At 48.6% G+C, this 25,107-nt stretch overlaps 2 protein-coding genes across 3 annotated transcripts in view; one reads left to right on the top strand and one right to left on the bottom strand.

The window, feature by feature from the left end:
- Positions 1–6,242, top strand: part of TSFM (Ts translation elongation factor, mitochondrial) — a 12,365-nt gene extending 6,123 nt beyond the window's left edge. Inside the window, exons 5-6 of the mRNA XM_047740614.1 lie at positions 2,715–2,802; positions 4,829–6,242. Coding sequence (XP_047596570.1) covers positions 2,715–2,802; positions 4,829–5,235 — 495 coding nt within the window. The 3' untranslated portion in view covers positions 5,236–6,242. The remainder of the gene's footprint in view (positions 1–2,714; positions 2,803–4,828) is intronic.
- Positions 6,046–25,107, bottom strand: AVIL (advillin). Of its 2 annotated transcripts, none has more exons than XM_047740607.1 (20): positions 24,807–25,107; positions 22,541–22,627; positions 21,155–21,229; positions 20,266–20,462; positions 18,766–18,874; positions 18,566–18,676; positions 17,853–18,055; positions 17,163–17,241; positions 16,958–17,056; positions 16,127–16,280; positions 15,917–16,017; positions 15,273–15,410; positions 15,009–15,167; positions 13,813–13,992; positions 12,257–12,402; positions 11,884–12,040; positions 10,324–10,512; positions 9,614–9,682; positions 8,025–8,141; positions 6,046–6,679 (listed from the first exon to the last, which is right to left on the bottom strand). In XM_047740607.1, exons 2-20 carry the CDS (start codon positions 22,604–22,606, stop codon positions 6,566–6,568), a joined length of 2,463 nt encoding a protein of 820 aa, XP_047596563.1. In that variant the 5' UTR covers positions 22,607–22,627; positions 24,807–25,107; the 3' UTR covers positions 6,046–6,565. The 2 variants fall into 2 exon arrangements, with proteins under 2 accessions (XP_047596563.1, XP_047596565.1); XM_047740609.1 differs by having other exon boundaries at positions 11,884–12,028; positions 24,807–25,103.

Below are 25,107 nucleotides of genomic sequence, written 5' to 3'. Positions count from 1 at the left end.
TGATCGCGACCTGAGCCATAGGCAGACACTTGACCCTCTGAGCCACCCAGGCAACACCAATGGTACTAAGGTTTTAAGATTTTATTTATTTATTTATTTTAGAGGGAGAGTGAGAATGAGCTTGTGCCGGAGCGAGCAGGGGAGGGGCAGAGGGAGAAGAAGAGAGGGAATCTCAAGCAGACTGCACTGAGCTAGTAGCCCGACCTGGGACTTGATCCCACAACCCTGTAATCATGACCTGAGCAGAAATCAAGAGTTGGATACTAGGGGCGTCTGGATGACTCAGGCGATAAACGTCTGCCTTTGGCTTGGGTCATGATCCCAGGGTCCTGGGATCGAGGCCTGCATCGGGCTCCCTGCTCAGCGGGAAGCCTGCTTCTCCCTTTCCCAATTCCCCCGCTTGTGTTCCCTCTCTCTGTCAAATAAATAAATAAATAAGTAATTCTTTAAAAAAAAAAAAAAGAGTTGGATGCTCAACCAACTGAGTGACCCCTTTGTCCCTGATGATGTTAATTTTGGTCTCTTCTTGGTCAGGGTAGTATCTTCCAGGTTTCTCCACTGTGAAGTTACTCTATTTCTCTTTGTAATTAACCAGTAGTCTGTATGGGAGATTCTTTGAGACTGTGTAAGTGTCCAGTTCATCAAAAAACTTTTACCTGAAAGTATTAGCATCCATCCATGACTCTGTCAGGTTCAGTTATGACTTAATTATCAGTTATGACTGATAATTACATAATGGTTACTTTTCTATCTCTTACAATTTCTTTTACATGTGTTCGTTTTATTAGTTGGCATTCTGCTGCTCCTCTGCTCCTTCAGCAGACAGATGCAGGAAGTGTGTGTGTGTTCCAGTTCTAATCCTGCATCCCAGGTTTTTCCTTTCCTTCCCCTATTCTATTTTTGTATCTTCCTTCTTGCACTGTTAGTACACTGGCTCTTAGCAACTTCAGTGTTTACTTATTTTCTCATCGTTCCAATACACACTAAATCGTTTTAGTGACTATACCTGACTGCTGCAAATAACAAGCCTATTAAGGAGTTCAAGATTCCTTGGATGTTGTTTCTGTCTTTACATTGGAGTTACATGGTCAAAGGACTGTATTCAAAGTTACTTGGATTAGTTTTTCCCTCTTCTGTGAAGTTACATTATTCATTTGAAATACAGTTAGAGTCTTATGTTTCTGTGTAGTTAATTTTGGTTTTACCCCCAAATTCTTGTTAATCTAATTTTGTTTTTAAATATGTAAAACATTGGGGCACCTGGGTGGCTCTGTGGGTTAAAGCCTCTGCCTTCGGCTCAGGTCATGATCCCAGGATCCCGGGATTGAGCCCCGCATCGGGCTCTCTGCTCAGCGGGGAGCCTGCTTCCCTTCCTCTCTCTCTGCCCGCTTCTCTGCCTACTTGTGATCTCTGTCTGTCAAATAAGTTAAAAAAAAGTGTAAAACATTAACAAGATTGTGAAAGTTAAAGCTGTAATATACATGCACACACGCATACACACAAAGAAGTCTCACTCCTCCTCCTCTCCTTTCTACCTTATTCTTGTCCACTCCAGTAGATAACTAGTTTCATTGATTTTGGGTATCCTTTAAGTCTTTTTTTTTTTTTTTTTTTGCAAAAATAGCATATTTATATAAATCTTTCTTACACAAATGATGGCATAATATATACATAGTCTTGGGGCACCTGGTGGCTCAGTGGGTTAAGCCTCTGCTTTCAGTTCAGGTCATGATCCCAGGGTCCTGGGATCGAGCCCCGTGTCGGGCTCTCTGCTCAGCAGGGAGCCTGGTTCCCTTCCTCTCTCTCTGCCTGCCTCTCTGCCTACTTGTGATTTCTGTCTGTCAAATAAATAAATAAAATCTTAAAAAAATATATACATATATATATACACACACACACACTCTTTTTTTTTTTTTTTTTTAAGGATTTATTATTTGAGAGAGAGAGTGTGCATGCACGGGGGAAGTGGCAAAGGGAGAAAGAGAGAATCTCCAGCAGACTCCTCACTGAGTGTGGAGCCTGATGCAGTTGCCCCTAGATATGTACTCTTTTAATTTGCTTTTTTTCATTTAATAATATAACCTGGAAATACTTTGTAGCAGCTCATGCAGATCTTTTCTTTTTCCCAGCTGCATAGTTTTTCCATTATGTGGCTGTGCCACGGTTTATCCAATCAGTCTTTTAGCTTTAACATTTTATGATTGTTTGAAAAGACTGTTCCTAATTTCTTGGAAACTACAGTCGAAGAAGTTAGGCCAGAGGATGGGATTGAGATAGAATTGGGGGTGGTACAGTGATAGAATATAATAGAGATAAAAATAGACTCTTAATAGATTTGTAACATCTTTGGCTTAATGAAAACATTCATTTAAGGGGCACCTGGGTGGTTCCGTGGGTTAAGTGTCTGACTCTTGGTTTCAGCTCAGGTCATGATGTCAGGTTCCTGGGATCAAGCCCTGCGTTGGGCTCTGCACTCAGCAGGAAGTCTGCTTGAGAGTCTTCCTCTCCCTCTGTCCCTCCCTTGTGCAGGCTTGCTCACTAATGCTTTTTCTCTCTCAAATAAATAAATCTTAAAAAAAAAAAAGACCCAAAACATTCATTTATACTTAGTTGTCTTAAGTCATTTTTTGAGAAACACACTATTTTTGCCTAGTCTCTTTGTAATTTAAGTGGGACAGAACAGATTTGTTCTTTTTGTGTGTGTGTGCACTTAGGGCTTCTTGAATTCCTCTGAGCTTTCTGAACTTCCAGCTGGGCCTGAGAGAGAAGGCTGTCTCAAGGATCAGCTAGCCTTAGCAATCGGTGAGTATTTGTAAGGATTGTGGGAACTGGAAATCATGAACTGGACCTCCTGGTATCTTTGATATTCCTCCACACCTGATGAGGAATTGCAAGCTCATGTGCCCACAAGGGTCAGGAAATATGAATGTGAGAAGTGGGTTGTGTTGTGCGTTAGACATTAGCAGTAGGGTCCCTGAGACTTTCACACTGGTGAAGGAAACTGCCACCAGGCTCTAGCCAGTTGTTACCTTGGGGTCCCAGCGTGGTCAGAATTTTTAAATTCCTTCAAAAGAATTTAGCTTTCTGTGTAAAAAGTTCAGTTTTTAGATGTTTGCAGCTAATTAAAATGATTTTCCTCACTCTGCAGGCTGACCAAAGCATGTCTTTAGGCAGGGATGGCTTTTGACTTCTTCCAGTTGACTACCTCTCTATACCCTGTGGGAGACACACTACATCAGAAGTCATCTCACCTTCTTTATAAAGGGATCCAGGAATATTTGGGGGCATCATGTGTAGGAATTTGAGCTCTTTTTTAGAAAAAATCTGATCCTGAATTTGTGAAGGTTTATTCTTTCAGAACCACTGGGCACAGGAACCATAGCTGGATCATTGTGCCAGAACTAGTGGGAATTTTGCTTTCTTCCTACGTGTCCTTGATGGAAGGAGGGAAGTAGGGCTGGGTTAGAGCTTGCTGGGAATTTACTGCTCATCCATCGTTTCCAGTCAAGGCATCAATTCTGTTTTTATCAGGTTATCTTGAAATATGTATGATGTTTTAGTGAGTCATGGCTGAGAAGCCAGGCAGACAGCTGCGAATGGGACTTATTAAGAAATTCTGGAAGAACTGGGTGTTTCAGCCTTGTCAATTTCTGAGAATTAACTACTGTTCAAATGCTTTGAATTGTTTTAAGATTTCTTCCCTTATTAAGACTTTTAGATATAACTATGGCTAATGCAGGGATATTTACCTAGACCTTTTGGGGTCTCCTAACCTCTTTCCTACCCTTTGGCTTATTTGGACTTATGTTAGAGAGGATAGCATCCTGAGGAGACAGGGAAACCTGGAATTATATTTGATTCTTAAAAACAACGCTGGGGGCAACTGGGTGGCTCAGTGGGTTAAGTTCCTTCCACTCAGGTCATGATTCCAGGGTGCTGGGGTCGAGCCCTACATCGGGCTCCCTGCTCAGTGGGGAGCCTACTTCTCCCTCTGCCCCTTCCCCTGTTCTTGCTCCCTGTCCCTCTCAAATAAAATCTTAGAAAAAAAAAAAAAACTGAGAATTTTTATTTTTGCTGAGAGGAAGTTGAAACTATCTGATATTATGGGGTTTGGGTTTTCTGGGGCTTTTAGTTGTGGACTTTTTCCTGCTATCATGGATGACGAAGAGTTGTGTCAGTTATGGTGATTTTCGGGAGGGATGGTAATTTCAGGGGAAGAAAACACCTAATTGCTTTGGAGTGAGATGCGGGCTTTGCTTCCAGCTCTGGCACGTAGTAGCTGTGTGAGCTTGGGCGGTAGCTCGAGCTTTCTAAGCCTACATCAAACATAGTAATGATAGCTGGCATGTGCGTGCCTCTCTGTGCTAGGTCATGTAATTAAGTGCATTTACATATGTTACTTTATTTATGTCTCCTAAGAACCCTGCTTTCAGGTTATTTTAAGTGATGTCATCTCTGTGTTGTGGAGGAGGAAACAAAGGCTTGATAAATTCATAAATGGGGTTATGTCACTTGCATAAGGTTACATAGTTGGTAAGGGGCGGAACTGAGACCCGAATCCAGGGTCTGTGGGACACCATAGCCTGTTTTTAAGTACCAGTGTGGGACGTTGTTGGTGTTCCATAAGGGTGTTCTTTATTTCTCCCACCCCTACGCACTCCTCCCACATACCTTTTCTTTAAATGGCAAATGGTATCTTTCCATATTCATAGTGTAAACGTGGGGAGAGAGGACTATCTCCCAGACTCGGCCACTTCTATGCATATTTTGGTAACTGCCACGGGTGTCATGTTCTAGAAGTGTGTTACTTGTTTTTTCTTTTTTATAGGGAAACTGGGAGAAAACATGACTCTTAAACGAGCCGCATGGGTGAAGGTGCCAGCTGGGTTCTACGTTGGCTCTTACGTCCATGGAGCAATGCACAGCCCGTCGCTCCACAACCTGGTGCTGGGGAAGTACGGGGCCTTGGTCATCTGCGAGACATCTGAGCGCAGAGCAGGCCTGGAGGACCTGGGCCGCCGCCTGGGGCAGCATGTGGTGGGCATGGCCCCTCTCTCTGTTGGCTCTTTGGATGATGAGCCCGGCGGGGAGGCAGAAACCAAGATGCTGTCCCAGCCGTACTTGCTGGATCCTTCCATCACGCTGGGACAGTATGTGCGGCCTCACGGGGTGTCTGTCGTGGACTTTGTGCGGTTTGAATGTGGAGAAGGGGAAGAGGCAGCAGAAGCTGAATAGGTTCCAAAGACTTGGCTGGAGGAAAGGTTTCTCCTCAGCTTTGGACATCATTACGAAAAGAAGTTATTTCCTAAGCCTCTTCAAACCCAGAAGTTGTTTTTCATTGGTGTTTATAAAGAAATGATAGACTCGATGAGCGAAGCTTTAAAGAAAATTGCTATATAATTAAGAAGAGTAGAATCTTTTCCTTGTTTGTGTAGTGCTGGGGGGTTAGCTTTTTTTGTGCCTGATTTGTGCCAGGTTGTGGAAAACAGCAGGGGGCGCTTACTGAAGGCGCCGCCAGTACCTGGAAGGACAGATGTAAGCCGTTGGGCTGCTGCTTCCTTCAGCCAAGACCTATCATGGTAACCCTAAAACGTCGAACCCCGTTGATCTTAGTGCTTCTGTGACCCTGCACGGCGCTTCTCTCCTGGTGTGTTCCCCAGTACCTTACTTCTGCCACACAGATTCCTTGGGAGTTGTTGACTCAAACTTGGAGCTGTCTGGAAAATGTGGTTCATATGTTGCTGTCTATGGCGTGCTTTGAAGGCTCTCCGCTGTGGTGTGCACACTGGTTCTGGCCTCGTTACTGAAATTAATAACACATGGCCCTCTTTCTCTTTTGGACAATGGGGTAGAGACGGGTGGGGACTGAGGTCCCCTGGACAGCTGTAAGGCAGATTTTGGCATTGTGCCAGAAACAGGACTTCACAGTGGTCCGGTTACCCAGAGAACTCACTCAGTGCCTCTTGCCTACCCCAGTACGGAGATGTTTCTCCCTGCATCACAAAATAATTACCATAACAGGCAAACCCCAGATACTGAACTACATTTGCACATACAGATATTTTTATCTGAAAAGTTAAAAATCTCTGGTACATACAGATCTGAGCATTTGGATTTTGCCCTTGGGGTAGATAATAGAAATACCTTCAGTGATTGGTGGGTTAAATAGATTTTGCAAACACCGATCTTACAATTTAAAACAACCTTATGTCCTTGGCCCATTATTAAAAACTTTAAACTTAGCTGGGTTTTTTTTTCGTGTTTTTTTTTTTTTTTCTTTTTTTTTCTTTTCTGACTTCTCTGGATTCTTGCAGTTGTGGTACTTTCTGCTGAGACTTTAGCTGGAAGGCCACAAAAATCAAAAAGTGGGTATTAACATTTTAGGTCTATGACAACTATGGAAGCAGGGGTGAGAAAGATGGAGAACATGCTGCGATTTGCAGACCTTACTGTATCTAAATTAAGTAGTTGGCTATTAGGCAGAAATTGGTAGATGAGTTCTTTCCTGTTACTGGCTCTTTCTGCTCTCTTCTGTGGTCTTACAATAGGCAGAGAGCTTCTTGCCTTAGAAAAGCCCCTTTTCTTTCTTCATTTGGAGTTGCTTCCAGCCAGGCAGAGCAGCAAATTGCCCTCTTGTGATGCCAAACACAGAAATAAAATCCTGTTCAGAGAGGTAATTCTAGGAGAGAAAACAGTCTCTAGTTAGGAAGACATGGCACCCATCAATGACAACAGGGTGGGGGAAGGTGGAGCCAGGAGAGCATCTTTGAAGGGGGAAGAAGGAATTTTTCAGAAAGGGTGTAATGCACTTAAATTATTCACTGGAGGGTTCTTGGGTTGTGGAGTCCCATTTTGGCCTGAGTAGAAGCTGACCAGATTTGCTGCTCTCGTATCCCACCTGGTACCAGTTTTTTGCCAAAAGAACAAGACTTGGGTTATATATGATGAATCCTAGACATCAGGTTTTGACTGAATGGAGAACTAAATTGAGAGTTGGTTTTCCTTGCCTCGTGCCCTTATCTACCATTTTTTATTCAGACATTTTTGAATGCATGATCACGTGGATCTTGTTCAGAGCATAAAATTCTCCTAACGTTTATTTATTGAAGCTTACTGAATATTTGCTATCTGAGTAAAATTATTAAAATATGGCTTCTGTTTTTAAGAAAGTTGTAGTCCAGATCCTTAAGAGTTGGTTAGCTAAGACACTGTACAAAACCCAGAGATCCTTCCCAAATCAATTCCTTCAAGGGGGAAATTAGTGCATTCATTCAGTATCAAAGTGCTAATTCATTTAACCAAAACTTCAAGAATGCATATTAGATGCCAGGCACTGTTTTAGGTGCTGAAAAGCGGAGAACGTGGAGGTCAACAAGATAGAGAAGGTCCTTGCTCTTAAGCAGTGTTAGGGTGGTCAGGGAGGGCTGTCTGGAGGGAGGCAGCTTCGGAGCCAGGACCTGACCTCTGTGATGATCTGTGAGAAGAAGGATCTCAGGCGGTGTAAAGGCTCAAAGGCTGGGACGGAGTGTGTTTAAGACAGAAAGGGAGCCCCTGGCTAGAGGGTGGCGAGTAGAGGCCAGTGGTCTATGAGATGACATCAGAGAGGCGGGTGTGGGCCAGATTGTGTAGAGCCACGGAGGCCACAGAAAGGATTCTAGATTCTTTTGTTTGGAGGTGTTTTGAACAGAACAGTTTTGTCTGCTTTAAAAGCCTATTGGCTGTTATGCAGGGAGAGAACTGATGGTTGGGACAGGGGTGGAAGCTGGTTGGGGGACTATTACAGTAGTCCGTGATGGCCGGACAGCAGAGAGACGGGGAGGAATGGACAGAGGCTAGCTGATGGACTGATGTGGGAGGTGAGGAAAAAAGGAGTCCTGAGTTTTTGTCTCGAGCCACTGGGTAGCTCAGATGTCTGTTGAGGGGCCAGCAATGTGCCAGAGCTGTCCTAGGCCACGTGCCAAGACGGAGAGCTTCCCTCGTGGAGAGCTCCACTCCCAGTAGACACAATTCCTTTAGCCTCTCACCTCCTTTTTGGCCGGGTTCACATCCTCAGGCAGCTCCTGATTTTGATTTTTCAACAGGACTTCTAGAGGGTAATATTTTAGCTCAGAATTCAGGGAGAGGGTTGCATTCCTCATGTCCTAGGTAAGATAAGAACGTAGGCAGGATGAAAGACTGTTCAGGGTCTGTGTAGTTCAAGTTCTGTGTGCATAATTTTTAATATTCCGGCTGATACCACTGCCCCCTTTGTGATCATCTTTTAGAGCAATGATTCCCTAAAGCTGGCTGCCTGTCAGAATCATCTGGGAACCTAAAATATTCAGATTTTGGGGTCAGATCTTGGGAAATGCTGATTCAGTAAGTCTAGGGTAAATCCTGTATAAGCAGTTGGGCTTAACACTGTGCTTAAATCTCATTTCAGTACTGTGATCACAGACCTTCTTTTGGCCCGGTGTTTAGGCTCTCCATTTCCAGCCTTTAAATGACTTCAAATAGAAGACATCCTGTTGTTAAACGCATTTTAAAGATACTACCTGGCCATTAGCTTTGGAATCCGAAGTTTGTAGAGCACAAAGGATGGAGCCCACTACAATGCGTTCATCCTAAGACTAAAGAACTGTTGGCTTCCTGGCCAGAGGCTGCCCTTCTTTTCACCATTGGAATAGGGGCAATGGCCTGAGTTTTTGTGGACTTCACAGTCAAACTGGTAAGCACATCATTTGGCTTAGAAGCTGCTGCTGCTTCTTCTTTTTTTTTTTTTTAAGAGATCACAAGCAGGCAGAGAGGTAGGCAAGAGTGAGGGGGAAGCAAGCTCCCCATCGAGCAGAGAACCCAACTTGGGGCTCGATCCCAGGACCCTGAGATCATGACCTGAGCCAAAGGTAGAGGCTTTAACCCACTGAGCCATCCTGTCACCCCTAGAAGCTTCTTATTTATGAAAAATACTACTATCAGTTTAGTCTGTCCTGAATGATGGAACTGAATAATAAAATTAGTTTTTGTAGTTTTTGTTTGTTTGTTTTTTAGCTTAAACAACAAACATTCATTTCTCATAGTTCTGGAGGCTTAGAAGCCCAAGATTAAGGTGTCTGCTTCCTGGCTTGTGGGTGGCATTTTCCCAATGTGTCCTCAAATGGCAGAGAGCAAGACAGCAAGTGCTCATAGCGCTCCCTTTAAGGGCATTAATTCCGCCCTAAAAGCCCCACCTCCTCATACCATCACATGAGGGGCTAGGGGCTCAACATACGAATTTTGGAAGACAAAACCATTCAGTCCATAATACTAGGTGATTCCTAGGTTATAATTATTTATATTTAAATATATATATGATATATAATTATTTATATTTATGTTTATATATGTATATGATAGATATATATTTTTAGGCAACAAGTCTATTCTAAATTCTGGAAGGCAGTAAAACGAGGAACTTGGCTTTAAGGCCTGCTTTGCTATTGATTAAAATGACCTCAAATCCGAATAGTCCGCTAGAGTGATACTAAAGGAGGACACGATAGGGTTTCGCCTGTGCTGTGTCTGTAGCGTTTACGGTTTCTCCCTGGCTCCAGCTGCCTGTGTGACTTGCTTCTGTCCAAGAGCAAATGCAACTCACAGCAGTGATTCTCGTGATAGCAGCAGCATCTCCCAGCTCTTCTTTTAACTGTTCATAGGATTTTCCTGCCTGAAACAAAAGAGACAAGACAGGACGAGGTGCTGCTTTCAGGGGGAGGGACATCTTGGGCCTCGTCTACCCTTGAGGAAAGCAAAGTAGCTGGGGAATCAGAAGACATTGCAGGGCTAAGCAGAAAAGAAAATACCCCTTTCTGGGTCCACGCCAGGTCAGAAGCTCCTTCAACCTGATCTGCATTTTTTGCTGGTGTTCCCTAATCCTCCATACAAGACTGAAGAAGACAGAGCAGTTGACTAGGAGTCAGAAAACCTGGCTTCTTCCTAATTGTGACTTTGGACAAATCCCCTTTCCTCTAAGCTTCCACCTTTTTAACATGGGAAGCAACATTTGCCCCAGCTGTCAGGGTGGTTGTAAAGCTCAGAAAGGAGATGTGTGTGGATAAACTCTCTCAACCTTTGGTTACTTCCACCCACGGCTTAGTCCTGAGACAAGCTGGGAATTCTCTAACTGGACCTAGTGCCATGGTGGGCGGAGAAGAGAAGGACAGTATAAATCAAGGGAGTGGAGGAGGGTGGGGGAAATGTGGTCCTGGATTTATTCAGCCTTTGAGGCGGTACCCTGCCTTCCCACTGAGTTATTCGTGCTGAGCTCCCGGGCAGTAGGGAAGTCTCCCCCATTCTCTCTGTTCTTACGCTCCAAATATGAGGGTCCCAGGCCAAGAACCAGCCTGTGAAGATGGGAGGTTCAAAACCCTGTTTGATGATCAGGATCGGTGTGTCGGCGTCCCGGCCGCTAGGGTGAGTACACAGGTATTCCTGGGCCGTGGCAAGGGCTTTCTCCTTCTCTGCGGCATTGGCCTCAGCCCCAATCCACAGGAACACCTGTTGTGGTAGAGGGAGTGTCTTAATGGGCTTTTAGCAAGGACTAAGTACTAAGTGCCCTTCCTTTCCCTGCTCAGCGAACCACAGCCTCAGAGAACTTTCCCAGCCTCGTTTGTTCAGCAGAGAAAGGTTTTTCCCAGAATCAGCTTGGTGTTCATGATGTTAATTAAACATGTATCTCCTAAATCTACATGTCCAGTCCTGAGCTCTCACTGAACTTCAGCTTCCTAAACTCAGCTTCTTGCAAGATACCACCTCCCCCCGCTACCGGCTGTCTCTAGGAAGCTCAAACAGAACCCCAAAATGTAGCTCTTCTTTTCTAGACTTGTGTCTGTGTCTCCATTCTTGGTCAATGCCATTTACCCAGTCACTGAGGGCAGTAACATGGGAGCCATCCTCAATGCCCCTGTACTCAGCGAGTCACCAAGGCCAGCTGTTTCCCTCCTACACATTTGTCATATGTGTCACCATTCCCTCCATCCTGACCCCACGGCCCCTGTGCAGCCCAAGGTGGCCCTTATTCCTCTTATTCGACTGGCCTCCCAGTACATATTCTTCTGTCGCTTCCCCCCCCGCCCGTCCCTCCTCTCCCACACTTTGCAGGGTGATCTGTCGAAAGCACAGGGACTGTGTCATTCACCTGCTTTCCACGATAAAATTCAAACTTGACATGGTAGGTAAGGCTCATACCTACTTCTTAGCTTCATCTTGAACTCTTTTACTCTGTCTTATGGTCTGATGATATTGTCGGTAGTTCCCTGTATACTAGACTATTCCATGCCTTGCTTTTTACTTGTGCGATTTCCTTTGCCCAGGATGCTCTCTCTACCTGATTAATGCCCACTCGTCCTTTGAGATTCAGCCTGGAAGCCGTCTCCTCTAGGAACTTTTCTCTGAACCCCTAAACTATGTTGAGTGCCCCTAATTTGTGCTCCCATGGCACCATACCTCCATCATAGCAAAATGAGATTTTTCTGTCCAGCTCCTCCATCAGCCTGTCGACTCTGAGAGCAGGGCCCCTTCACCTTGGTGACCCTACCCCCACCACGGTTACTGGAGCACGGAGGAAGTGCTAGTATGTTTGCTGAGCTGAGCTGAGGAAAATAGGGTGTTAGGGAGTGGTTGCCTTGGAGATCTCCCCTTTAGGGCCCTATATTCCCTAAGAGGCCCATCGCTGAGTGTGGAGCCTGTCGCTGTCTCTTCTAAGAAAAAGAAGTGCATGATGATAAGATGGACTGATTTCCCCAGGGTGGTCAGTTTCAAACAACACTCTGTTCTCCCCATCCCTGGCAAGAAGTGGGCTCTTCCTTCGGTTACCACTGACAGATGTTTGGTTTGTCACTTGTTCCAAGCTCTCTGGCTGTGTCTTACCTGGTCCCAGGTATCCAGGAGCATCACATCACCTGGGTTCAGGTCATCCTGGGTGAAGTCTGTGATCTCCGTGACAACGAACCGCCCAGTCTTATTGGAACATTCAAAGAGACGAGGCTGTACGTCCAGTATTTCCTGTTGTAGTCTGCAATACAGTCTCTTTAGAGGAACTGAGCTACTGAGAAATCATGTGTTTCTTTAAAATTTAAATTCTAGTTAGTTGACATACACTTCATTATTGGTTTCAGGGGTAGCGTTCAGTGGTTCATCCAGAAATCAGGGTTTTCAAACTCTAAGGCATTCTAGAATTTGTGCAGCTCACAAACCCGGGCGGCAGGGGGAGCCCGTAGGAGGTGACACCGCGTTCCCATACCTTTTGTCGTTAGCATAGGCAGTTTTCCCTCCCAGCAGGTCCCAGAACTCAGGCGGCTCCTGGCCCTCGGCCACAGTGTCCTCGGTGCCCTCGCAGAGAAGGCTGGCCAGCTCCTTGGCCATCGCCCGCTCATCTCCACTAGACCCCTGAGAGGGGGATGAGGAGAGCACACGTGTTAGTCGCACACAGACACATTGATGTTGGGGAGGGGGGACCCTGAGTGTACTTGGATCAGCTACCGGGCCAGTGGCTCAGGATAGGGAGCTAGGTTTGGTCTAGTGCTGGGAAAGGAGCCATAGGGAGAGGAGAACAGCATGGTGGCAAAGAACAGGACTGGACTCTGAAACCCACAGTGGATGTTGGTCAGAGGCCCCTTTGTTTCACCTTCGGTTGGAATCTCAGCACCTCCTTTTGACTTTTTTTTTTTTTAAGAAAAAAAATTTAAATTTATTCTTTAAATTACATTTAAAAAGATTCACTCTTGTTGATGTACAGTTCTACGACTCTTGACCAACACAGAGAATCATGTTACCGCCATCAAAATGCAGCTAGAGAACATTGCCTCAGCCCTGCCAAAATTCCCTCAGGCTACTCCCCCTCTGTCTTCAGACCCTCCCCAAATCCTTAACCTCTGGCAACCACCAATCTGTTCTCCATCACTGCAGTCTGCGTTTTCTGGAATGCTATAATTGGGATCATACACTAGATAGCCTCTGAGTTTGGCTTCCTTCACTTAGCAGAGGACATTTGAGATTCACCCTTGTGAGGATCAACAGCTCTTTTCTTTGTGTTGTTGAGTAGTAGCCTACCATAGGAATATACCACTGTTTTTTTCATTCTTCATTTGGATTGCTTCCAATTTTGGGTCATGATGAATAAAGGTGCCATGTATATTTGTGTGAAGGTAGATTTTTCATTCTCATGGGTAAATAAATGCTTAGGCATGGGATTGCTGAATCATAGGTGTGTGTTTTATAAGAAACCGTCAAATCGTTTTCCAAAGGCTGGATCTGCATTCCTACCAGCAATGCCCCGAGTCCCAGCCTCCTCACCTGCACTTGATATTGTCAATTTTTTTTTTTAGACATTCTGCTAGGCATATGACAGCATCTCTGTGGTTTTCACTAGCATTGCCCTGACGACTATGGTGCAGAGAATTTTCCCTGTCCAGTTCTCTTTTGTAAGACAATTTTGGTAAACCTATTTGTAAAACAAATCTGGCGTTTAGTGTAGATGCACTCTGAGTGGACAAAATCACATTTTTAGTGTTTGTGTTCGATGTTAATGCCTGTCCTATTACAATCCAGTGAACTGGTGTGGAAGATTGACTTATCCAGCCTCCCTCTGTGTAGAAGTTTACGGAGCATCTCCTGAGCATGAGCAATGCTGTCAGTGAGTTTCTAATCCTGGGGAACGCTGGCAGATCCTTTAAGAAAAGACTCATCTTGAGGACTGCTCCAGCCTACCCCTTAGTTCCTTCACCCTTGCTGACAGGAAGGTAGGCATAGGGCTGGTCTCCAGTGGGCTGATGTGTCCCCTAGGCCCGGCTGTCTTACCTTGCCATACCACAGGTAGTGCTCTGCCTGGGTCCGCAGCAGAAAGACATCATTAGAGTTTAGGGAGGAGGCAAAGGCTGGAACCTCTACCGCTTTGGTGTTAGATTTGTCATTTCCTTGAATCTGGAAGAGCCTTACTGGTGGATCAGGCTCAGCATTTCCTTTTCTGGAAGTCCCACCCTAGAGAGAAAGAGAAAAGCCAAATCTAGTTCTAAGGGGCACCATGTGTACAGAGCACTGGGCTAGACATTGTAGAGATTATGGATGAATTTAACCCTGCCTTTGACCTTGGGGAGCTCCCATGCCACAGGGAGAGGTCAGATGAGCTGGAATTATGGTACCAATAATATTAACTCTCATTCTGAGACTTTTATTATATACCAGACTCTGTGGCTGGTGCCTTACCTGTATCATTTTGTGGAACCTCATAATAACTGTGAAATAGGTATTTATTTTTAAAGATTTATTTATTTATTTGAGAGAGAGAGCAAGAGAGATAGTGCATGTGCTCCTGATCATGAGGAGGGACAGAGGGAAAGAGAGAGAGAGAATCCCAAGCAGATTCCCTGCTGAGTGTGGAGCCTGATGTGGGGCTCAGTCTCCCAGGACCAAGATCATGACCTGAGCTGAAATCGAGAGTCAGACCCCTTAACTGACTGAGCCACCCAGGCACCCCTGAAGTAAGTGTTTTTTATTCTATGGTACAGATGGGAAAACTGAGGCTTTGCAACCTGGTAAATAAATGAGAAGACTCGGACTTAACCACAGGCTGTGTGATACCAAGCATATGACATTACACATTACTGGTATTGCTTCCGTGAGGGGCTCCATGGAAGAAGTGAGACTTGAATTTGAAGGGGCACATCCAGGGGCGGGGCTGGACAGGGCTGTGGCACATGTGAGGTCTAATGGGGAGATCCCCTTCACTAGGGTGGGGAGTGTGGGTTAGGGCTCTGAGAGTAACACACCTGCATGGGTGATACAGGTCAGATTGTGAAAGACTTGAACTTTAGCTAGGCAGAGTTTGGACTTGAAGCCCCGGGCAGCTGGGATTCCTGGGAATGTCTCAGAGAGGTTAACCTTCTCGTCTGTGTCTATCCCCGGCCCTGGTCTCCGTCACTCCTCTCCTATACGGAGACTGACTGACTCGTCTGAGTATTCCTGCTCCTGGTGTCACTTTATCTGAGGGGTCTCACCTCAAAGATAACCAGCTTCCCTTTGAAGATGGCCATGAAGTGGCGGGGCTCCTTCCCCATGGCAACTCGGACCTGCACAGGTGCCCCGTCGAACTGCTGATCCACTTCCACTGCCTGGTATGCCGAGGCTGTCAGCTCGTCCTTTGAGGCGTGGCGGCCCTGCAGGGGTGAGAGGGGAGTAGTGGGTCACGGCAATGCCTTGGCCCTGCCTGGTGCCCGGAGGAAGTATGGGGAGCCCAAGTTCAGAACCTGTATCAGGCCTACCTGCCAGATATACAGGATGTAGTGTGGCTTCCCATGAACCTCGTACGTGTAGAGAACCAGATAGCAGTCTCCCCCATAAAAAAAGCCGTACCACTGATGCTCCACGGGGACCAGCTCCAGGTTTTCAATCCTCCAGACCTGGACACAGAAGAAGACGCAATTTCCCAGAGATGGGGTCCCTATTTGAAGAGATGGCCGCCTGAAGGGAACGGGGCCATGCTTCACGGAGAATCCAGGCGGGTGAGGCCCTAACATCCACCCACAGCACAGCTTCCCCCTCTGGTTCTTCTTTCCCAGTTGTGAGGGCTTTTCCTGTTTGCAGTTTGCATGATTTGAATCCCGAGGAGAACTGGGTCATTCTGGCTCAGGTGCATCCCTGCCATGGCTCTGGGGTAATTTGACTGTTTCTGCCAGTGGAGTCATTGATAGCCTGCGGTGGGGGTGGGGGGTAGCAGCCTCTCACTTCCCTGAGGGGTTGTTGGAAAGCGTGGCAGACTGTGGCCACCCCTGAGAGATGACTCCTGAGTTCCCAGAGGTGAAACCGAAAGCAAAGCGGAGCAGAGTCACCGGCTCCTCTGGCCTCTCCAGCAACATGGCTAGGAGGGCTGCAGCGGCCTGCCCTGAGTTGCGCATCCCTGATTTACCTCAACTTTCCCATTGCCGTCGTCCACCATTCTTTCCTGGGCTGCGACCTCGGGCTTGGTATGCAGCAAAGTCACATCAAATTTATCCTGGAAAACTTTTGCTGCAGAGGAGGGGTTGGGAGAAGCCAGGTGAGTGAAGAGCATCTGTGCCTGCCTTTCTAGAGAGTCCCTGCTGTGGGAAGGCCACCGGGGGAGCAGTCTCAGTCTCACCAATTTTACCGACACCAAAAGTTTTCCCCAGGCCCACGGTCTGGTCCTTCTCTGACCACTTCTGGAACAGCTGCTTGAACATGGCCGACTCAGCACCGTCGTTGATGGTCTCCACGTTGGTGCTGCCAGGGTAGCCCTTCATCTGGATGAAGTGCTGAAGACACCCCCCATACCCCGAAAGGCAGGTCAGTCAGGGAAGGCACTGGGTTCTTTGCTTATCTGGTGACTCGCCCCTTGGAAGCCAGCTGGTGGGACTGCCCCTTTGTGGGAGCCGGAGTCAGATGCTAACTCACTCATGTCTAGGCACCAAGTTACCTGCCTCAGGGAAAGGACTGAGGGGAACATTTGCCTATCTCTGGCTTGGTCTGTCATGATTATTATTATTATTATTTTTTGCAAGATCCTCTATATTGTGTTCCTGCCGCCCTCATGCACTCCACTGATTCTGTGCCACATTCATTTGTTCATTTATTGTTGTGTAAGTGCATCCTGCTGGGTTCACCTGCGTAGGTCTGGACAGCATCCTGGGCCCCTTGAGGACAGGGCTGTTGCCCATGAGGTGATATCCCCTTCGATAGCAGCAACCATGTCTACGGAGCAGGTGCAGGCGCTGGGTACCACTCTAAGAGCCTTACAAACGTTACTGACCCCTCAGAACAACCCGGGAATTGTCTCTCAAACCTGGATTTATCCCCAGGTTGTGGGTCTGACTGAAGTCCGTGTATGTAATGGTGAGGTTGTAAGCCCAAGTGCCTCGTCTGGCTCTCTGGACACATCTGACGTGGTCCTGACAGAATTCTGTGGACAATACCGCACAGCTGTAGCTCCTACCAGGGCTTTAGACATGGCTGTCTGTTTCTCGGTCTTCGTGGCTCTTCTTCCCTTCCACACATAGATCTTGGTTCCACTTTGGTCTAGGATGTAGCAGTCCTGAAGTAGGCAGGGATAGAGGTGGTTACAGCCAATCAGGACCATAAGGAAGATCTCTGAAGCCAGGTCTGGCCGCAGAAGCTGCACCCACCCACACTCTACTCACGTCATGGTTCAGTAAGTCCTGGACCAGTGGCCTTGTCGCTACCTCTGTGACCGCCAGCTGCCCAGTGGAGTCTGAGACACTGGAAAAGGGGAAAAATTAGCCTGTACCCTCTTAGAAAAGGAAAAAAAAAAAAAAAGCGTCTTGCAGTCAATTTGGTATTTTGTTGGCTTCGTTTCAGTAGTTTCTGGGTGAAGTTTGACCTCTTATGACAGGCGTGGCTTGAATGCAGACAGGAGTGTGATGGATTCTGTTCTTGGGAGGACACTTGGGTGCATCTCTCTCTCGAACATGATCTCCTCCACATCCCTGGGCATGGACAGACCCAAGTAAAGGAAGGGTGTCCTCAAGAGAACAGGAAGAGTTGCTGACAAGAACAGGAGATAGCTGCCTCCTTGAGTAGGGAACACTGAGCTCCTTCTGAAAGCTGCATTTGAAAAGGATTAAAGGAAAACCAGATGCCTGGGGATACCTGGGTAGCTCAGTCTGCTTTTGGCTCTGCTTGGGTCAGGATCTCAGGGTTCTGGGATCGAGCCATCTCCTTGAGTGTGTGTGTGTGCGTGTGCATGCGCACTCTCTCTCTCAAATAAATACATAAAATCCTAAGATAAAGCCAGATGCCTGTACCCAAAGTGAGGAGCCAAAGCACCCGCTACCCCAGCTTCCAGCCAGCAGCCAGGTTTAGTTACTCACTGATACAACATGATGTTTGATTTCTGCTGCTGATCTATGATCTCATCAGGCACGGCAGGCTTGATAACAGAGCGCCGGCCGAGGGTGTCCTGAAGGACCTTCATCAGCTCTGGACTGGCTGCCTCCTTGTCTCCCTCGATCACACCTATCTCAGCACGGCCCCCTCGTTCCCTGTCCCGGATATCCTTTGCCAGAAGCATAGCCTGTCAAACAAATAAGGCCAAGGAAGCACTCAGTCCTGCTGGGCACCTCCTGGCACTTGCTGGCTTTGGTGGGGGAGTAACTTGGGTCCCAGACACAGGAGTTATTCTGTGGCTTAAGACCCCGGTGAGGGGCGCCTGGGTGGCTCAGTGGGTTAAAGCCGCTGCCTTCGGCTCAGGTCATGATCCCAGGGTCCTGGGATCGAGCCCCGCATCGGGCTCTCTGCTCGGCAGGGAGCCTGCTTCCTTTCCTCTCTCTCTCTCTGCCTGCCTCTCTGCCTACTTGTGATCTCTGTCTGTCAAATAAATAAATAAAATCTTTAAAAAAAAAAAAAAAGACCCCCGGGTGAGTCACAGACTTAGGCACTTGGCCTGTCTCTGAAACAGATTCTGCTCCAAGGCGCCTGCCTTGGGAGTCAGCAAGGAAGGATGACGGAAAAGTCAACTGAGAGAGTGCACGCCCCATGAGTGGGCCTGAGGGGGAGAAGGTGCTGATACTGGGAAGAACCGCACCTTGAGTCGCTCTCCGCTGTTGCTCTCTGGGCCATTCCACTGGATGATGACCTTCCCAAGGTCCAGCAAGAAGACATCGCCTTGGTTAAAACTGTCCCAGCTCATTTCCACCTGTGGACAAGGAGACATCGCTCAGGAGGAATTCTGAAGTACCTGGTGGGGAGGCTCCGGGCCTAGGACCGACAGTGGGCAGGGCTTACCTCCGTGGCTCTGATGTTTCTTTTCCCCTTCACATGTAAGAGCCGCTTCACATCGTAGGTGTTAGTCTCCACATGCTTCATCCCGGAGGACACACCCCCCTTCTTGTAGCTGAGGGGATATCCAGATAACCCCCAGTTACTTAGGTGCTAGGGACTGGGGAGACTGGTTAGATAGACGCAGCCTCTGCCCTTGGGGCAGCAGTACATAAGCAAGGGAAACAGAGAAGGTGGTAACTGCCACCCCAGAAGGAGACTCCCTGACAGCCTTTTTGACAGAGTGGTCTGGGCAGTCCTCTCCAGAGGACTGACATTCAAGCTGACGTATTAGGAGGACTAGTGTTCCAGGACTATGCGGTGAGGACCCCGTAGCATGAGCTTCGTTGGTTCTAGCAACTGTCTGAATCTCAGCATGGGACAAGGAGAGGGGCACAGGGAAGCAGTCATGACACTATGGCCTTAAGACAAACCGGCTCGGGGAGTCCGACCTCCTGGCCCCCAACTTTCCCCCAACCCCGCCTCCATCCCAAATGTCCTGCACCTACAGGACGAGCCAAAATCCAGTGGGACATTGGTCTGTGGGCTCTCTGGTGACTCATGGGGCATGCTGTGCCCAGCAGGTCCTCAGTCAGTGACTGCCAACCAGCAAGAAGCGCCTTGTCCCTTGTCCCAGATCTCTCCAGCTCCTTGGAATTCCTTTTTGTTTTCAATCTCACGTGCAAAGTTTGGATTTAAACCCCTCAGTTCGTGGAACATTATCACTGTCCTTTCCAAGACCCCTCTCTTGTTTTCTTTCAGTATTTACGCATTCCCTCTTCTCTGCGTATGCTCCACCATTCCTCTCCCCACCACAGGCACCCCCTCCAACCATAGAACAACTGCCTTTTAATTTTCATTCGGGTAAATGTTTCCTGTTGTTTTGTGGGTGTGTATTTTTTTTAAAACAGAAGTTGGCACTGTCATATATTTCAGGCCCGTTTCTTTGGTCACCAAGTACCATGTTTTTAAGGGCTGTCCACTACTCAGCGGGGCATCTGCTCCACGGCCTCCCATTGCTGCCCGGACCCATGCAGTACTTTTCCCCGTCCTGTCTCCCCATGAGGAGCCCTTATGGTGCCTACGGCTTCACACAACCAGTCCTGACACCGCTGTGAACATTGTGGCTCATGAGCCCTTGTGGAGCTGGGTGCATGAGAGGTCCCCTGAGTTATACACCCCGGAGGGGGACTGGCCTCAGTGACAGCAGACTGCCCTACAGCGTGCCGTGCTGATCCTCCACCCTCCCACCCCCGCTGCCCGGGGGGCACTCAGGCTCCTCTTTCCCCACAGCCTTGCCGCTGCTGGCCTCCGCCCTGCCCTCTAGTCTGCCCTGCTCTGATCTAGGTGGACGCGATAGCTTTGTTTCGATCTGTGTTTCTCTTTTCTTCATATACCGATTAGCCTTTTTTTTTTTCCTCTTTAGTAAACTGCCATTTATGTCCGGGCTCTGGTGGAACTACTCACATGATGCCCTGCTTGAAGTAGCCATGGAAGGTGTCAGACTCATGGTACTGGACCTCTCGGTGCTGCACGGGGCTGCCCCCCAGGTAGTCATCCAGCTGCGTGGTGTAGATGGCTGCGCAGGCCTGCTCGTCCTGGGAGGAGTCCTTCCCGATCCAGAAGTGGATGTCCTGGGACAAGAGGCTGCCCACCCTCCGTGTCTGGGGTGTCCAGAGAGATGAGGTCAGGGGCCAGCTCACCCAGCCCCTGCTCTGCTGCTGGCCCCCGGGCGTGGGAAGAACACAGCCATGGTGGCTCGTGGCCCACTGCAGGCAGGCTCTGGGTCTCTCTCCCTCTCTGCAGCACCCCTGTCCAGACCTGGTATGTGGCTCAAGCACTGGCAGGGCCCAGATGTCCTCCCGCATTTGGCGAGAGTTGATAGCATACTGTTCTCCGACTACATGGAGACCCGTGGGGATCTTCTCCAAGCTAAGCCACAGACAGGCCTTGCTGGCCCTTCACGCCCTGCACTGCCGTGCTGACACAGAGCCGAGCTGTCCCTCTGCCTGACTCTGTCGGCACCTTTCCTGGGTGATACTGTTCCCTCTACTAGCATGAGCACTTGGAGGCGTGGCCTTGGATTTACCTGGCCTGCCTCCGTACCATGTTACCGTGGGGGCTGAGCCCCAGGAGGGAGGGGTGCTGCTTGCCGAGTCCTCCCTGAGGTATAGACCAAGGGCCCCATGCCCTAAGAATGGCCTTTGGTAGTCAAACTGGGGGCTTGTTCTGTATGACACCAAGGGAGAGTCAAGAGCAATACCAGGAAACGGATTAGCACCAGCAACAGGCCTGTGGAACCCAGGAATGGCTCTCAGGGGAGAAGCTCATGGGAACCAGAGGTGGGGGTGCTCACCGAGAGGATGACGTAGCAGTCCCCCTCATAGAAGTTGCCGTGGGCGCTCAGGGGTACTAGCGCCAGCTCCAGTTTCTGGAAGGACAAGGGCTGTGTACAGTCCACTGCCCACCCCCCAGCCTCCCTGTCCATCATTTGGCACAGGTGGCTGGGGAGAGGTAGGGAAGATGTCCCTGCTGATCCTATGGGGCATGGTGGCCAGCCACAGGATTAGCGGGCCCACCCCTCTAGCTTCTGCTGAGCTCTGCCTGCATGGCCCCCGGGGCTGAATCTGGGTCCCTGTCTTCACCCTACCCCCTCCCACCACCTGCTTGCTCTCACTATACTGGGAGGAGCCTTGTGAGCCCCTCCAGCCCTTTGCAGGGAGAAGAGCTGTGTCAAATCCCACTCTGAGCAGCTGCACCAGTGTCTCCAACACAGTTCTCCAACCCTGACCTCCCAGAGCCGGGCAAGGGTTATGGCTGTGAACGGAACGTGGGGATTCTGGGGGGCTAGGAGAGGTGAGTGCCAGTGGTGTGTGGGGCTCCACACCCAGCATTCCGCATTGGAGTCTGGGGGTGAGGACTTGATGTGTCCCTTGCACATATGGCTTGTCTCAGGAGAGTCATTCACATGGCCTCAGGGACATTCATCACTCTCTCCAAGTGACAGACACCTGTAGTCATACTTGCGTATGTATATTCTACACGTGTGTTAAAGGTGACAATGTTAAATATACCATAAGTAACTTTTAGTTCCTATTTTGAAATAAACAGGGAGCCTTAAGGGCTCTGGGTTTTAGGCAGCCACCCCTCCCTGGCCTCAGAGCAGGGAGGAGGGGTGCTGGGAGGGGGGTTTCTTATATCCGACAGGTGGAGTTGCCCAGGCTAGGGCTGTTCCCAGCTAGATTGCTGGAACTCGAGGTCAGCCGGAGGAGCTCAAGCCCAGGTGGGGGAGGTGATGAGCGGCACCCTGATCTACGCAGGAACCTCCGTGCCCCCCCTCTCCCTGCCCCACTAACACTTGGCAGGAGCCAGGGTACCCTGTGAAAGACAGATTCCCTTTTTTTGACAGAAACAGCCAGGAGTCTTCCCCACCCATTTCTCTAGGGCATTTACTGAAGTGCAGACTCACTGAGCAGATGGCAGGATAAAGGGCAAGCTTTATTTTGCTTGGAGCCCTGCTTTCCAGGGCTAAAAGCATTTCCTCCACCTGTCACCACCTGCTTCAAGCACCCAGGAGGGGTCAAGGATAGGAAAAGTTGACTCTGATGTTGCCCCGTTGCTGTTTCCAAAGGCAGGAGACTGAGGGAGTACCAGGGCTGTCGTTTAGCAGACTGGGGTGACCAGAGACCACCCCCACCCAGATCCTGTGTGAGTAGGAAAGTGTGTCTGCAGCCCAGCTCACCTCTATTCTCCAGGTGATGATCCCGGGCTCGTTGCCCACAGCCCTGAAGGCGCTGCTCAGAGACATGGCGCCCGCGTCTTTCCAGGACTGCAACATCACAGAGTGGGGGGGGGGGGGGGATGATGCCTCTCGCAGCAGGCGTCCCTCCAGCTTTTCCCCTAAGTCATTTCCTAGTCTCTTGTCAGTCATCCTGCCACGTCCTTGTGGGACACCCTGCACCGTTTCACGGCAGTGGGGGAAATGACTTGTCCAAGTTCCCACAGTAAGCCTGGCTGCACTGGGGGGCTCCCCTCCCAGAAAGAAGGTCGGCTTCCCCCTTACCACTTCCCTTGTCAAGAGCTCTGGTAAAAGCCATGGTTATCTACTGTGCGAGTTCACTTTATGTTATATCATTTAATTCTTGTAAACGGAGTAGATTTTCAGCTTACATCATAGGCTAGTTGAGGTTTGGAGAGGTTAAATAGTTTGCCTGATGTCACACACTAGAGTAAAATCTGTATCGGCCCTAAAACCTGTGCTTTTATTCACTTTGAAGTTGTGTAACCCTTCCTAAACTTGTCTGTCTGCAGTAGCACGCGGGAAGAAAAGCTTGTATCAGGGTATCTCCAAGCGGGGCTGCTTTCTCTCATTCGTCCAGTCCAGCTCTGCCCAGGGTCCTCACTTACCAGGTCTGCTGTCAACTCTTTGATTTCCTCTTTAGGCTTTTACTTTCCAGACTTTCTCTTTTAAGGAAACTGTCCTAAAAGTCAAACAGCCCATCTTGCTTTTGTCCTCTGACAAATATTTTCCCCGTGCCTCGCAGAAGAGGGAAAATAACATGTCTGAGTGGGGTGTGGGACCGAGTTTGGGGCGCCCCCTGGGTCCCCTCCCACACAGACCTGCAGGAGCTGGTGGTGGCCATGGCCGCCTACAAGGCAGGGTGGGGAGAGGGAGGAAGTGGAGAGAAGTACGGGAGGATGGGGCACCATCTGTGTTCAAGGCGTGTCTAGGATTAGCAAGGACTTCTACACATTCATGCTCGTGGAACGGCTTTGTATCATCAAAATGCCTGCCTGGTTCTTGCTCTCAAGAAGCTTGCATTCTGGTAAAACCTATAACTGATGAAGGCTCTCAAGAGGCATAGGAAAAAAGATGTGCTTAGTGGATTTACATAAAGTAAATAAGCAAACACAAAACCCAAAACACGACCCACCCAGAAAGGGCTGCACCAAGTTTTGCTATCCAGAGGCATAATGCGCTTTTAAGAGAAGCCTGTCTGGCCATTGATCCTTGAGCCCTGGTGGATGAAGTCAGGTCTGGAGAGTTTGTGCCATCATCTAGCATGGACTTTGGCAAAACACAAAAAACCAGACTCCCTTTGTGTTCCACCATAACAAGGCTGAAGCAGGGCAGTGACTGAGCAGCCAATGTTTGAGGATTTAATTTGATAACTTGTGCTGCCTCACCCTCCCCTGTGCAGCTCCCAACTGCCAGGAAATATTTGTTCAGGTTTTCCTCAGACCCTAGATTTCATTCATTAAAGGCAAATGCTGTGACCCAACTAGGGGAAGGGGACAAGGGCCAATGAATTCATTTCTTGAAAATCGAGAAGTTTCAACCTGGGAAAAAACCCAACCAGCTGGCATTAACGAGGGCTGTGACTCTCCAAGGCCAACAGCAGTCCCATTTCCCTGCAGGGGCTTAAGTGATGGATCGGAAAGGAGCTCACTGGGCCAAAGCGCCCTGCCCCCTCCCCAAGGAGAGGACACGCTCCAAGCCGACACTTCCTGCCTCAGTGGAACACCGGAAAATGTGACTCCATTTGTGACACTGAAGTCCCCCAAGCTGTTTCTCTCTCCCTCTTCCCCAAGTCCTTATTTAATTCCCCAGCACTCCAGAAACCCTTGGGGTGGTGTGGGGTGGGGTTCTGAAATCCAAGGCTAAAAGCCAGTGGCCCTCAATTCTTATAGACAGCTCTGTGAATGGACCCCAAGCAGAGGAAGCTGGTTTCTATCTTACCCCACACCATCTTTCTGAGCTAGGTGAATGGGGCCCTCTCCTTATTTCCCAGCTTTTGAAAAAGTGCCCTATCTGCTCAGTGGTTTCTAAAAAGGGCCTTAAATGCTCAGCAGGAAGTTAGCAAAACTAGTTACAAACTCCTGGTTTAACCCTTAAAAAGTATCATCCAAGAAGACAAAGGCACAGAAATTTCAATCTCCTCTTCCTTTCTTCCTCCTTCAGTAGAATTGCTCTACTGATGCACACCCATCCACTAAGCCCACTGTACCTTGCCTTCGCTCCCGCAGGGCCTTCCTGAGTTGTTTTCCAGCGAGCAGCAGCAGCTACCAGAGAACCACCCCAAGTGCCGAGGCGCCAGGTCCCGCTGCCTTAGCTTAGTAATGGCTTCGCAGACATGGGGGTTATATTTGCTTGTGTTTGCATCTTAACCTCATTTTCCCAGTCCTGGCCAATCACAGCCAACCTAGCCCTGGGCTTGACTTATTCAAACCAGAGGGGAAGCTTTATCTGCTCCTATTCAAAACAGCAGAAACAAGAAGAGCGAACCTTTAAAGGCTTCTTTTCTCTTT

The sequence above is a fragment of the Lutra lutra genome, chromosome 8 (genome assembly GCF_902655055.1).
Source record: "Lutra lutra chromosome 8, mLutLut1.2, whole genome shotgun sequence".
Classification (NCBI taxonomy): Eukaryota; Metazoa; Chordata; class Mammalia; order Carnivora; family Mustelidae; genus Lutra; species Lutra lutra.
The sequence above is the reverse complement of the archived record's forward strand: the minus strand, read 5'-3'. Positions and strand labels throughout refer to the sequence as shown.